Here is a 15109-nt window from a genome sequence, read left to right on the forward strand (position 1 = left end):
CGGATATTAGCGTGTTTTACCGCATAATTGGTGGTCTGGTATTTAACTCTATGCAGCTACATAGTGGGCCCCAAGAATGACTTTCTCTGGTGGGCCCAAGGTGTTCCAGTCCGACGCTGCTTATATGAGCATGGTCCGCATTTCATTGACGTGTAAAAATGGCCTTAATGGTAGTAAAGGACACTTGGATTCCCTGTGAAATAATTCTTCATCTTTTCTTTATGCGTTCTAGTGCACTGTCCCTCTATTATTCTTCCTGGGAATACAAGAACTGACAACTGGGTGTGTTCCTCCACACTCTGACACTGCCGATGGTGTCAGAGAGTAGAGACATGATCCATGGAAAACAGGGAAGATAAAACCCAAATCAATCTTTATTCGATCGTCCATGACAGCACCACCTGAGAGAGGGGATCCGCCCTTCAGGAACATGAAACCTACAGATACAAAAGGGCGGCACCTCTCCCACGCATCAGTTGGTTTCCTGTTCCTGGAGGACAGGGTTCCCTACAGATCGTCCGTCATGGATTGTCAGGAATCCCCAGCCGGCTGACCGACCCAGGTAGCGAGGGGGTCTCCTACCTCGGTCAGTGCGGTGTCCCTGGAAGCGCCACGGTGGGGCCGGGCAGGTCTCCATGGCAGTGTGCGGAGCAGGTGGAGAGGGGTCCCTGCACTGGTAGGCAAGTATCCCCCTGGCCCTTCCTTGTGCATCCTCCCGATGTCCGGTCTTTGCGGCCCCGGTCCTGCGTTTGGGCCGGTCAGCGTTTGCGTGGCGGCGCGCTGGAGGCATACCGGGCCGGGGGCGCCATGCCAACTCCCTATCGTGCATTCCCACGGGCTCATTTGTGCGGCGGAAGTGACGCAGCGGAGGGGGCGGGGCCGGGAACGCCGAAACCGGAAGTCGGGTGCCAGCCGGCTTTTTCGTGTGCGCCGCTGGAACGCGGCTGTACTGGGTCGCATGCAGCGGCCGGGGGGGTGGGGGAGATACGGGGAGGGTCCCAGGTGGGAGGTGCCCCTGGCCAGAACCATGCTGACCCAGATTTCCGGGGGAGGCCAATTATAAAAAGAGGCTGGGACGAGGCTGGGGTGCTTCTGGCCCATTGCAAGCGATGGATACGGCAGAAGCTCCCATAGACCAGCAGGCAGAAGTGCAGGAGCACCCACACCCGCATGGACAGGCCTCAGAGAAGCCTTGTATGAGCTCCCAGCTGAAGAACAGAAGACGAGCGAGCAGGGAGACGCAAAAGTTCCTCCAGGCTGAAGGATTCAGCTGCCTCCCTCTGTGATCCGGTACCTGTTTCTACTGCTTGGGTAAGAGATCTGTGTGAAAGTACCCTGATGCAGTGTTCCCTTATGTTTCTACCATAGGGCAAGAGGTGCTCAGGTAAACAGAAACATGGGGAATGTGCCCTCTGTAGTTGTCCCTTGCCAGATGCCTACCCTAAAAAGTTATGTCAGCCGTGCGTGCGACAGACGGTACGGCTCAAAAAGGGAGCGATAGTCCATGGTTAGACTTGCAGTCCCTTACACTCTCCCCCGTTTATACAGGTAGTGGAAGAAACCCCTGACTTCACCGCAAGCCTAAGGGAAATAATCAGGACAGAGGTGAAAGACTCCCTAAAGTCCCTGTCACAAGGGGAATCTTCTAGGAGAAGAGAAACAAGTTTTTCGGGTTCAGATTCTTCAGAGCTAGAGCTCTGCTTCTTCTTCAGAGGAAGACTCCAGCCATTTCTGCTTCCCCCTAGACCAAATGGACAGGCTAGTCAAAGCAGTAAGGTCCACCATGTGGGTAGAGGACACAAAACCGGAACTCTCAGCGCAGGATCTGATGTTTGGTGACCTAGTTCCAAGGAAGCGCAGTGCCTTTCCGCTTAATAAAGTCCAGAGCCTGATAGACAAAGAATGGAAGAAGCCTGAAAAAAGGGGCACCTAGCCACCGGCCTTCAAGCGACGATACCCCTTCGATGACCCATTGGTAAACAGATGGGACAAAGCCCCTAAGCTTGACGCAGCAGTAGCCAAAGCCTCCAAGAAATCCTCCATACCTTTTGATGACATGGCCTCCTGAAAAGATCCGCTGGACAAGAAAGCGGATTCATTTCTAAAAGGGACATGGGAGATGTCAGCTGGCGCTCTAAGACCAGCAGTAGCTGCTACTTGCATGGCCAGATCCATGATGGTCTGGCTGGACCAGCTTGATTCTCAGCTGAAATACGGAGCCCCGAGAGCATCCATCCGGAAGACCCTGCCGATGATTCAAAATGCTGCTGCCTTTTTAGCCGATGCTTTGGCGGATTCGGCAAGGATGGCGGCCAGGACCGCAGGGCTATCGAATGCAGCTCGAAGGGCTCTCTGGTTGAAGTGTTGGCCGGGGACATCCAGGCCAGGTCCTGCCTCTGCTCCATTCCGTGTGAGGGAGAATATCTATTCGGTCCAGTGCTGGACGAACTTTTGGAAAAAGCCGGGGATGATAAAAAGAAATTCCCCAGTCTGCCGACCCCTTCTTATAGACATCCCTTCACCAGGAAAAGATATTTTTGTAGAAGGTCGCCCAGAGATCGAGGCAGATGGGATGAAAAAAGAAAAAGGTACAGGATTTATGTTTGGAGGAGGGTGGTTAGCTGCCTTCTACAATGACTAGCTGCTCCAGTGGGAGGTAGGCTAGCTGCCTTCTAACCGGCCTGGTCCCTAATTTCCAGTAGCAACTGGATCCTGGAGTTGATAGCCTCAGGACTTCAGCTAGAGTTTCCCTGTGTAGCCCAAAACAGGTTTAGGATTACCCCACTCAGATCTTCCACATCAGAACAGGCTGCCCTGGAGGCCGAGATTCATGATCTACGCAGCAAAAAGGTCCTGACAGAGGTGCCGGAAAGGGATAGGATGTTCCTAGTCCGTAAGCCAGACGGCTCCTTCAGGACTATAATCAATCTTAAAGCCCTCAATGAGTTTGTGGTCATACGCCCGTTCAAAATGGAAAATCAATTCCACAATAAAATTGTTGTTTGAAAATTGCTTTATGGTGGCGTTAGATCTGAAAGACGCCTACTACCATATACCCATTCATGCAGCTCATCAGAGTTTCCTTAGAGTGGCGGTTCATTTAGATGGGTCAGTTAAGCATTTCCAATATGTTGCCCTTCCCTTTGGTATTGCAGTCTCCCCCCCCGGGTATTCACTAAGGTGATAGCCGAGGTTATGGCCCATCTGCGTGAATCAGACATTCTGGTAGTCCCCTACCTTGATGACTTCCTCATAGGCAAAACAGCGGAACATTGGAGCAATTACAAAAAGCAATGTCGGCTCTGGAGTGGTTAGGATGGCTGCTAAACATCAAAAAACCTCATTTGCAGCCAATGAGAATTCAGCAATTCTTAGGCCTAATCTTAGTGTCCGAGAATCAGGAATGCCGTCTGCCTCCTGAAAAGTTAGTTCGCCTACGCTATCAGGTCCTGAACGCCTCCAATAACCCCACCATGTCCCTCAGAAAAGCCATGTCTCTTTTGGGCTCTCTCTCGTCCTGTATCCCCGTGGTCCAGTGGGCCCAGTTTCATACAAGGAAACAACAGGGCGAGGCTCTATTACATCAGAGAGTTCTTGAGGGTTACCTGGAGGGCCAACTAACTTTATCCCAGAACACTAGGGAGTCCCTGGAGTGGTGGCTAGAGAGAAATAATTTATCCAGAGGGGTGCCCTGGGAGTATAACATAACCTGCATAGTCACCACAGACGCAAGCCCTTCCGGCTGGGGGACTCATATGGGTGAGATTTTAATCCAGGGCCTATGGGATCATCATCAGGTAGAAATGTCTTCCAACCTGAAAGAATTGACAGCAGTGGAGCAGGCGGCTAAAAGACTGTGTGTGTATCTGCAGGGTCATCACGTACGAGTGTTCTCCGACAATCAGGTCACCGTGGCTTATATCAATCACCAAGGCGGGACTCGTTCCAGATCCCTGATGAATGTAGCAGAGCGTTTGTTCCAACTGGCAGAGCAGCATTTTCTATCTTTAACAGCTCTGCATATAAAAGGAAGGCCGGAGTCACATTAGCGATTAAATCGGATGAATGCAATGCGATTTAAAAAAAAATCGCATTGCATTCGTCCCAATGTTATTCAATGGTGCTGCTCCCATCATGCGTTTTTTTTATCGGATCTGTTCCTCGGACCGAGACAATCGCTGCATGCTGCGATTGTCACCGATTTTCAGATCGGATTCGACAATGCAAGTCTATGGATGCGATTAAAAATCGCATTAAAAACGCACCACACGTGTGACTTGCGATTAAATCGCAAGACTTCTCCAGGTCAACAGGAAAGAGCATCAGGCATTGACATTGGATGTCAATTTAATGCTTAGATGCGAATAAAATCGGTTCATCGCTGAAAAATGGGATGACAGACGCATCCCTGGACAAGAATTCTTTGTGCGATTTCGTACCGTTAAAATGGGACCGATTTTTTTTTTATTCGTTGTGTGTGACTCCAGCCGAAGAGAAAACATGGCCGCGGATTTCTTAAGCCGCAATCTTCTAAAACAAGGGGAATGGTCCCTAAAAACCTCCATCTTCAACCTGATTGTACAAAAGTGGGGTCAACCAGAGGTGGATCTCTTTGCCACCAGGAAGAACAGGAAAGGGAGGCAATTTTGATCACTAAATCCCAGAGAGGACCCTCTGGCAGATGCTTTTCTGAGTGGGACTTCAGGCTAGCCTACGCCTTCCCTCCCCTGTCTCTACTACCCTTGGTGATGAGGAAAATCAGAAAAGACAGGGCGAGGATTATAGTGATGGCTCCGTTTTGGCCCAGGAGGGCATGGTTCTCATGCCTCAGGACGATGTCAGTGTCTGACCCCTGGGTCCTGCCAGACGTCTTAGATCTCCTATCCCAGGGCCCAGTTTACCACCCTCAGGTGGTTAGCCTACATCTGACGGCGTGGATTTTGAATGGTCACTGCTAAAAGATAAAGGTTTCTCCCCAGACTTGGTTAACACCCTACTTAAAAGCAGGAAAATGATTACAACCAAAATTTACATTAGAATCTGGAAAAGATTCCTTCAGATCTCAGGGGTAGTTGCTGGACAATCAGCACCAATAATTCAAATCCTAGAATTCCTGCAAAGAGGTCTGGACATGGGGCTTTCCACCAGTACCCTTAAGGTGCAAGTATCAGCCTTGGGGGCCCTTTTTGGCTGCAACATCGTCGGTAATTACTGGGTCAGTAGGTTCATTAAGGCGGCAAGTAGATCCAGACCAGTAGTGAAAGATAGGTTCATGCCGTGGGACTTGAACCTAGTCCTCACGGCTATAACAGAGGCCCCATTTGAACCTATTTCATCAGCCTCTATAAAAAACCTGTCCCTCAAAGTAGCCTTCCTGGTAGCACTGACGTCAGCTCGCAGAGTAAGTGACATCCAGGCGTTATCTAGGCTTCCTCCTTACATACAATTCAGGGACGATAGGGTAATACTTAGGCCTGATCCGGCATACTTACCTAAGGTAGTTTCCAATTTCCATAGGACGCAGGAAATAGTCCTTCCATCCTTCCTCCCTAATCCAGGTAACGAGAAGGAAAAGAAACTGCACACCCTAGATGTTAGGCCATGTGAACACGTTGCGGATTGTGCTGCGGATTTTTCCGCGCGGATTCAGAAAAATCCGCAGGTCAAAATACCTGTGTTTTACCTGCGGATTAGCCTGCGGTTTGACACCTGGTAAGGGAGGTGTTAAACCGCTGCGGATTCCGCACAAAGAATTGACATGCTGCGGTTTTAAAACCGCAGCAAATCCGCATAGAAAAATCTCCAGCGTGTGCACTGCATTTCTCATTTTCCATTGACTATAGTGGTACTGTACACCGCAGCAGAAACTGCTGCGGATCTACAGGGCCAAAAACACTGCGGATCCGCAGCAGAATCCGTAACGTTTGCACATGGCCTAAGGAGATGTCTCCTAGAGTACCTGGCAGTTACTGATTCCTGGAAAAATAGGGATTTTTGTGTACTCACCGTAAAATACTTTTATCAGAGCCAATCATTGGGGGACACAGACAGTGGGTGTTATGCTGCTGGCCACTAGGAGAACACTATGTAAACCAGAAAAAAAGTAAGCTACTCCCCTGCAGTATACACCCTCTTGCTGGCTGAGATTTCTCCAGTTCGGTGAAAAAAGCAGTAGGAGCATAAATAGTCAACAATAACAATAACTATGTCAAAACCTAAGAATGTTACAGTGAACCAACAGGCTAAACAGGGTGGGTGCTGTGTCCACCAATGATTGGCTCGGAGAAAAGGATTTTACGGTGAGTACACAAATCCCTATTTCTCCTACGCCTCATTGGGGGACACAGAGTGGGACGTCCTAAAGCAGTCCCTGGGTGGGGAGCATACATCTGCTAATACCCCATGTACCACTGAGTCAACACTGAGGTACTGACGATTGCAGGCTGCGTCTGCCGAGAGCTGCATCCGCAGAGGCTTGAGAATGAATTAGGCAATGTTTGTAAAGGTATGCAGGCTGGTCCAAGTCGCAGCCTTGCGGAGAGGCCTGAGAATCAATTTGGTAATGTTTTGTAAAAGTATGCAGGCTGGACCAAGTCGCAGCCTTGCAGACCTGTTCTGCCAAGGCCTGGTGCCGAGTGGCCCAAGAGGCGCCCACTGACTGGGTAGAATGCGCCTTAATCCCTGCTGGGACAGGTGCATTCCTGACACAGTAGGATTCCTGAATCGCCAAGCGAATCCACCTGGCTAGCGTTGCTTTTGACGCAGCTACACCCTTCCTATGCCCCTCTGGAAGCATGAACAGGGCATCTGACTTGTGGAAGGGAGCTGTCTGCGAGATGTACCGTCTCAGCGCTGTAACCACATCCAGGGTGTGGAGGGCCTTCTCAATGTGATGGACTGGCGCCGGACAAAAGGAAGGCAAAACAATTTCCTCGTTGAGATGGAAAGAGGAGACGACCTTGGGCAAGAAGGACGGGGACGTCCTGAGAACTAACTTGTCCTGATAAATTCAGGAACGGAGGATGGCAGGACAGGGCTGCCAATTCCGAAACTCGTCTGATTGACGTAATTGCCACTAGAAAGACCACCTTCCAAGAGGGACGGTCAGTGACACGTCCTGCAGCGGTTCAAAGGAGCCTCCTGTAAGGCCCCGAGAACCAGGTTAAGGCCCATGATTCCAACGGCGTTCTATAAGGAGGCACCACATGGGAAACTCTCTGAATGAACGTGTTGACCTGAAGTTTGGTGGCAATTATGTGTTGGAAAAGCACTGACGAGGCCAAAATTTGGCCCTTGAGCGAGCTAAGCGCGAGGCCTGATTTTAATCCGGATTGAAGGAATTCCAATATGGCTGGAATGGAAAACACCAGAGGTGATCGACCATGATCTTTGCACCACGAAAATAAGGTTTTCCAGGTGCGGAGAAAGATGCGCATGGACACAGGCTTCCTAGCACTAACCATGGTGGAAATCACGTCGTGAGAGAACGCAGCCTGTGCTAAAATCCAGGATTCAACGGCCACGCCGTCAAAGACAGGGCCCCGGAGTTCTGGTGGTATATCGGGTCCTGCAAGAGTAGCTCCATGCGATCTGGAAGTCGCCAGGGGACGTCGGCGACTAGTTGTATTAGTTCTGCATACCATGCTCGGTGCGGCCAATCTGGCACGACTAGGATCACTGGTGCTCCCTCCGCTCGGATCTTCTTGATGACCCTCGGAAGCAAGGGAAGGGGGGGGGGGGGGGGAAGAGATGTATGGGAGCCGGAACTGGTGCCATGGCAGAACTAGGGCGTCTGCTCCAATGTCGCATGGATCGTGCAATGAACCGAGGAACCTTGTTGTTTAGGCTTGAGGCCATGAGATACACATCCGGAGTCCCCCAACGATGACAAATCTGCTGAAAGACTTCCGGATGAAGAGACCACTCTCCCGAGGCAATGCCTTGGCTATTGAGAAAATCTGCCGCCCAATTTTATATGCCCAGGATTGTGGATTGCTGAGATGGGCGAATGGTTGGTCTCGGCCCAATGAAGGATGTGACTCACTTCGTGCATGGCCATCCTGCTCCGGGTACCTCCCTGGCAGTTGATATACGCTACAGCCGTGGCGTTGTCGGATTGGATCCTGATGCGGTGACCTGCGAGAAGATGGTGGAAACTCCGTAGAGCTAATCTGATCGCTCGTATCTCCAAAATGTTGATGGGGAGACGTGACTCTTAGGTTGACCAACGACCCTGTGCCGTGTGGTGACGAAAGACCGCACCCCAGCCGAGAAGACTTGCGTCGGTGGTTACTACCAACCATCTAACTGGGAGAAAAGACCTCCCTTGATTCAGGGAGGACCTCAGTGTCCACCAACTGAGGGTTTGCCTGACCCGCAGGGACAGAAGGATCCGACGGTCCAGGGAGAACGTGTTCTTGTCCCAATCTAACAGCAACGCATGTTGTAAGGGACGGAAGTGGAACTGTGCAAATGGAACTGCTTCCATCGCTGCCACATCTTTCCGAGAACTTTCATGCTGAAACGAATGGAGTGAGAAACCATTCGGGAAAGAGTCCACGCTGCCTGTTGTAAGGCTTGCGTCTTTTCTGGAGGGAGAATGCCCTACCCCCAGAAAGTGTCCAAGATCATTCCTAAAAAGGAAATCTGCTGAGCCGATTTTAGGAAAGACTTTTCGAAGTTTATCTTCCACCCCAGGCGAGAAAGTGTATTTACTGTTATTCCACGGATTCCTCGCAGGCTGGAAGGGACGGACCCTTGATGAGCAGGTCTTCCAGATACGGTAACACCACCACTCCCCGAGAGTGGAGAATGGCCATGACAGCCGCCATGACCTTGGTAAAACCCTGGGGACGGTGGCGAGTTCGAAGGGCAAGGCAACGAACTGGAAGTGTTCCTCGTGAATTGCAAAACGCAGAAACTGCTGGTGGAAGCGACAACTGATCAGAGAGATTCCATTCGGAATCGCCGTACCTTGACAAACTGATTTAACAGTCTGAGATCCAGAATGGGTCGCATCGTCCAGTCCTTTTTTGGAACCACAAAAAGGTTTGAATAAAATCCCCTGAACCTCTCGTGATGAGGGACCGGAATGATGACCATCCCTTAGCAGAGCCTGAACAGCCCGAAGGAAGGCTCTTGTGTTATGAATGGGAAACCGAGGAGGAAAAAAAGACAACAAGCTAAGTCTCAGAAAACCAGAGAAGTTGGTAACTATGCAGATTCCTGATCTTACCCGCACAACTAGCAGCAGTCGTGGAGCGTTCCTACGTTGGTCCTAGACACCTCGTCACAACCGGAGGAGAACTACATAAGACTAAAGCAGGAAAAGAGGAAAACTAACTACCCCAGAGCAGACCCCAAAGGAAAGACAGCCCCCCACATGTATTAACGGTGAAACAAGATGAAGGCACAAACAAAGCCAGGAAAATAGGCTGAGCAAACGATGGGGCCCGGCTAACTAAAAAGGACAGGTATGGAAAGACACTGTCTGCAATCTGCCAAAAAAAAACCTACAAAAATATTGTCCAACACTTCTGATAGCAAAATTAACCTTGAAGTCACTAGACTTCTAAACCTATATCAGCACTCTGAAATATTCTGAGACAGAGCAAAAAAGAGGCCAATCTAATAAGGGACAAAAAGCAGATTGGCAAATACTGATTAATAGGAGTGGAATTTCAGCATAGCCCCAGCAGGGGCAGGCTGATTACACAAAAAACTGAATTGACAAACAAGCGCAAGTGTGAACATTAGCAAAAAAACAAACAACTTGAGAAGACTGGAAGAGAGCTGAAGTCCAGGACCTGAGAAGCAGACTGAATCACCAGCACCCGGATAGGGCGTCGGCTGTCTTATATCCAGTCTGATACTCGTGAGATCCAATCGTTATTTTCCTCAACAGGTGGCAGATCACTACCACTTAAACCAACCGCACTACCTCCTGTCACCACCAGAGGGAGAACGGAAGGGGAACTCAACTGGTGGAGCAGAAAATGAGTTCATGACACTCTTGTCTTTCCCTTGGGGGGGAGAAGAAAGGAAAAAGCGAGTTGGAGGGGGAGAGGAAAACGCTATCTTGTATCCGGAGGTCACCAGGTCCCTGACCCACTTGTCGTGGTCGACCGCGAGCCAGGTGTGGCTGAAGGAAAGTAGGCGACCGCCTACTCTGTCGGCGTCCGCCGGATTTGGCAACAAGTCATTGGGTAGATCTATGAGATCTGGCTCCCCTAGATCCAGAAGCCCTAAGCCTGGGTTTCCAAGAGCATTTAGGTCTGTATGAGACCTGGGAGCCTCTGTCTAAGCGCGGGGACCAACCTGATCCGGAAGAGAATGTAGAGGAGGACCAACCGGAATTGTTGCGAAAAGATCAAAAACGCGTCGGCTGTTGGTTGCGAAACGCCGAACAGCCTTTTGTTGAGGAAGGAATTTACTTTTTCCCCCGGTAGTATCAGAAATGAGCTGGTCCAGTTTCTCTCCAAAAAGACGACCTGTTTGAAAGGGGAGAGAAGTCAACAATCTTTTAGATGTGACATCCGCCCACCAGTCGTGGAGCCATAAGGCTCTTCTAATGGAGATCGCATTAGCGGCAGTTTAGGCAGCGCAATTGGCGGCATCAAAAGAAGTGTCTACTACAAAGTCCACTGCGTGAATTATCTGCCTGTCGATAGTGGTTGCCTCCAGGGGAAGACTGGTGCCCTGGAAGGAAGTAATCAGGACTGTCCAAGAAGCCATTTCCTTAGTGACCCAAATTGCCGCGAAAGATCGAAAAAGCTCTGCTCCTGAAGCTTCAAAAACTGAACGGGCAAGGTAGTCAATCTGACGATCGGAGGGGGTTTCTGAATGAGGAACCCTCAGAAACAGATAGGAGCGTTTTAGAAGCAAGACGCGATACAGGAGGGTCCACCGAAGGGGACTGTAACCAATCCTTCATTAGGTCTGGAGCAAAAGGATATTTAGCCTGAGTAGACTTTTGCCCTGTGAACCGCTTATGTGGCCGATCTCTATGTTTCTGGACAATTTCCTTAAACACCGGATGGTTGGAGGCTCAGTGGTTAGCACTGCAGCCTTGCAGCACTGGAGTCCTGGGTTCGAATCCCACCAAGGACAACATCTGCAAGGAGTTTGTATGTTCTCCCAGTGTTTGCGTGGGTTTCCTCCGGGTTCTCCGGTTTCCAATTTAGATTGTGAGCCCCATCGGGGACAGTGATAATGTGTGCAAAATTGTAAAGTGCTGCAGAATATGTTAGCGCTATATAAAAATAAAGATTAAATAAAGATTATTAACCTGCGCACTCGCTTGGTTTTCTTAAATGAGATAGGGTGTGCTGGAGCGGGAATATTTGATCAGTTGGGGGATTCTGAGGGCTGACGTGTCAGATTCGAATTCAGAGTCGTGCTCGCTGTGAACCTCGGAAGAGGGAGAGTCGCCAATGCTGAAGCGCGAATGTGACTAGGGGATGCGTCATGGGTCCGCTTTCTAGAGACCTGACCATCCCTTGAACGCCTATGGCCCCTGCTGGTGGACGGTTCTCGGCCGACGCCAGAGCCCTCCTCGGGAGGTAAGGATGCTTTCTGACTTACAGTCCTCCCGGAGGGAGAATATAGCCTGGGTCAGAGACTCCACCAACCGTGACAGGGACGCAGCCCACTCAGGGGCACTAAACGTAGGAGGCCCGTCAGCAGCAGCGCTGAGGGGCGTAGTCCGTGCTTAACGGATTAGGCCTGTTTCACACATCCATTTGTCACCAGTCAAAATCCGCCGTTTTGCAAAAAAAAACCGGATCCGCCATTTTTCTTGGCGGATCCGTTTTTTCCCCGATTGACTTGCATTAGCGGCGGATTTTGACTGACGGTCATCCGTTGCATCCGTATTTCTGCGGATCTGCCAAAATTTTGCCGTCCGCTGACATGACCAGACTGACAATGCAATGTTTTTTTGAGAGCCAGAAAGCATTTTTGCCTCTTGCTACATATTTAACCCTAAATCCAATCTGGCCGCTGGAGAATTCTTCTCTCTCTCACCTCGTCCCGCGATATCCCGACTCTCCTCTGCTACATCGGCGGAATTTTTTTTAAGCGCGGCTCCTTTAACTTTCCCAGATCGGCGGATCCCGGCGCACCAACGGTCCGGTGGCTCCCGTTGGTATTTCGACGCCTACGGATCCATTCTCCGCCTTTTTGGCGGATTACAACTGACAAGAAAAACGTAAGTGTGAAACAGGCCTTTCCTCCCGGGGGACACAGCACAGGACCGTGGGTAAGCTGCATCTGCCCTCAAATTAAAGCTTAACCCCTTCCCGGCACATTCCCTGCAGCTGCAGACAAACTCTGCCGTTAACCCTTTCAGGAGCGCTATGTCTCAATCTAAGGAGGCTAAACGGGCTGCTAAGAAGCACACTGCGTTTTTTTACCGTATGTACCACTTGCAAGTCTGTCTTGCCCAGTGCCCAGACTAATCAGTTATGCACGGACTGCGACCCGGCCTGCGCCCAAACGCCCCTCGCCACCGCGGGGCTTCCTGCGTTTAGTCCCCCTGAGTGGGCTGCGTCCCTGTCAGGGTCGGGGGAGTCACTGACACAGGCCATAGACTCCCTCCGGGAGCCTCCGAGTCAGCGTCTTTACCGCCCGAGCAGGGCTCTGCTGACGTCTCCGGCTGTGCAGAGCAGGCATAGCGCTCCTGAAAGGGTTAACGGCAGCTGAGGTAAGAGACATGGCCCCCGAGATTAGAACTGCGTGTCACGTAAGGAATGAGATGCGCCAAGAGGCGGCGGCGTTAGCGCGGGCGGCGCTATTCAAATTGCGGCCTAGTAAGCTGGAAAAGCCGGGGACTAAATTTTTTGGCATACCCACGGTAGGTGCCGGGGGAGGCGCCATTCAAATAGCGGCCTAGTAGGCCGGAAAAGCGGGGGACTAAGTTTTTGGCCTACCCAAGTGCCGAGAGGGGAGGGGTGGGCCGCCGATGCACGACCGCTGACGCCAAGTCAGCGCTTCTCCGGGGGGCCAGGACCCGACGCCATACCTCCACTCCAGTGCTCGGCAGGCCGCGCAGTCTGGGGCCATCCATGCAGGTCTTCTCATCCTCCTGGCTGATGAAGCAGAGCTGGAGGAGTTCTTAAAGGGGTATGCTAAATCGATCCTCCCTATGGCTGGGGGATGGAGAGCTATGGGGCTGATTCAGGGCATTCAGAAGCGCTGTTCCAATCTTCTCCATTGTACTCCATGCGCTTGGCCTCGTATCCGTGAATTACTGTTCGCCATCATCTCCAGAGAAATCAGCCCCAATCGTCGCAGGAAAGTGTACGGTGAGGTATACTCTGCGTGCTTGCCTGTTGTTGGTTCGGGGGAGAGCAGGCCGTAGAAAGGAACAGTCGCCCCCTTCACTCAGTTAATTAAAAAATAAAAATTTACAGAAAAGTCAAAAATCAAATAAAAACGGTGGGGTCTGAAACCAGACCCAAGTGCCTCCTACAGACACTAAGCATGAACTGGAGAAATCTCAGCCAGCGAGAGGGTGTATACTGCAGGGGAGGAGCTAACTTTTTTTCTGGTTTACTTAGTGTCCTCCTAGTAGCCAGCAACATAACACCCACTGTATCTGTTTCCCCAATGAGGCGTAGGAGAAAGGTTAATGCCCTGTTTGTCTCCCATCAAGGCGCTAGGAAGGGCTTTAGGGCATCAAAAAACACACTAGCAAGGTGGATTAGAGAGACTATTTAACTAGCATACACCTCAAAGGGCAGATCGGCACCTGGGAAGCTGAGGGCGCATTCCACCAGAGCCATGGCGACCTCGTGGGCCGAAAGATCGGAAGTCTCCATTGACCAAATATGTAAGGCAGCTACTTGGTCCTCTCCGAGCACCTTTTATAATCATTATAGGCTAGACCTGGGTGCTTCCGCAGACCTCTCCTTTGGTGTAAGGGTGCTGCGGGCTGTAGTCCCTCCCTAAGTAATTATTACTCTGTAATTCTCTCAGGTGGTGCTCTCATGGATGATTGAATAAAGTCTAGTTACTTACCGGTTAACGGTATTTTTCGGAGTCCACGACCACGCACCCTTAGAGTCCCACCCCTTTTTTCTTTAAGTTTGGGTGTGCACTTCTTCCTCTTATATATGTACACAGGTGATAAACAGTTAGTAGTAATAGTATTGTACATAAACATGCCAATAACCTTGGTGGTCTTCTTGTGCTCTGTAATCAACTGATGGGTGGGAGAGGTGCCGCCCTTTTGTATCTGTAGGTTTCCTGTTCCTGAAGGGCGGATCCCCTCTCTCAGTCGGTGCTGTCATGGACTCCGAAAAATACTGTTAACTAGACTATTCCTACATTTCCAGGAGGAGAAACAGAGGCACGACACCGAAAGATGATGAATTATTTCATAAGGAATACAAGTATGCACTAAAACTGCCAGCCGAGGGGCATAATGGTCTCCTTTACACTACCTTACATATTGTAGAAATGCAAGCCATCGACAGTTTAGAGCATAAGTGCATGAACGCTGGTGTAGGATTTAATTTAAAAAAATGCATGAAAGGTTGAGTTAGTAGCTAATTGGTTGACCTAAGCAAAGGCAGAGAAGCACAAATGTAAGCTAAAGACGGTAGACTGAGTAGAGCGGCGCTGCACGATCAGGGGGCTCAACCCCCAATAACTAGGCATTTTGCTGATAGGACAGCACCTTTAAGGTGGACTGTGAAGTCCTAAATGAAGGGTTTGGGGTGTGCTTACCATATCGGTGTAGGCACGATGAGCGTGAACCGCTTTTCTGAGCAGATCCACCTTCTCCAGGTTCTAAGGATAGGAAAGAGCAGAAACCATGCGTCAGGTAGGACGTCCGCTTCTCCTACAACGGACATCGCTGTCACTCACCTGTTTCCCAGGATCCGCCATTCCTTGGACAAACTCTAGAGACTGCACGGAGGCAGAGCGAATAGTGTCGGTCCTCCCCAGGCGGAACATTCGTAGCGATGCACTCTCGTAGGTGGCGCAGGCCTGGCCGTACATCCTCCACACAGAGTAAACAGGAGACCATCAGATGGCACTTGCCAGGATCAATCAGGTCATCAACCACAGAGTCCAGGCTGTACACCTGATTCGTTGCTTTCCT

General features: G+C 50.6%; 1 protein-coding gene across 1 annotated transcript in view; it reads right to left on the minus strand.

Moving 5' to 3' along the window:
- The window catches only part of CRAT (carnitine O-acetyltransferase), a 47810-nt gene that overhangs the window by 4276 nt on the left and 28425 nt on the right, over positions 1–15109 (minus strand). Inside the window, exons 11-12 of the mRNA XM_073541014.1 lie at positions 14872–15007; positions 14731–14793 (exon numbers count right to left, since the gene is read on the minus strand). Of these exons, the coding sequence (XP_073397115.1) occupies positions 14731–14793; positions 14872–15007 (199 nt within the window). The remainder of the gene's footprint in view (positions 1–14730; positions 14794–14871; positions 15008–15109) is intronic.

The sequence above is a fragment of the Dendrobates tinctorius genome, unplaced genomic scaffold (assembly GCF_039654945.1).
Source record: "Dendrobates tinctorius isolate UK_male_01 unplaced genomic scaffold, ASM3965494v1 ptg000120l, whole genome shotgun sequence".
Classification (NCBI taxonomy): domain Eukaryota; kingdom Metazoa; phylum Chordata; class Amphibia; order Anura; family Dendrobatidae; genus Dendrobates; species Dendrobates tinctorius.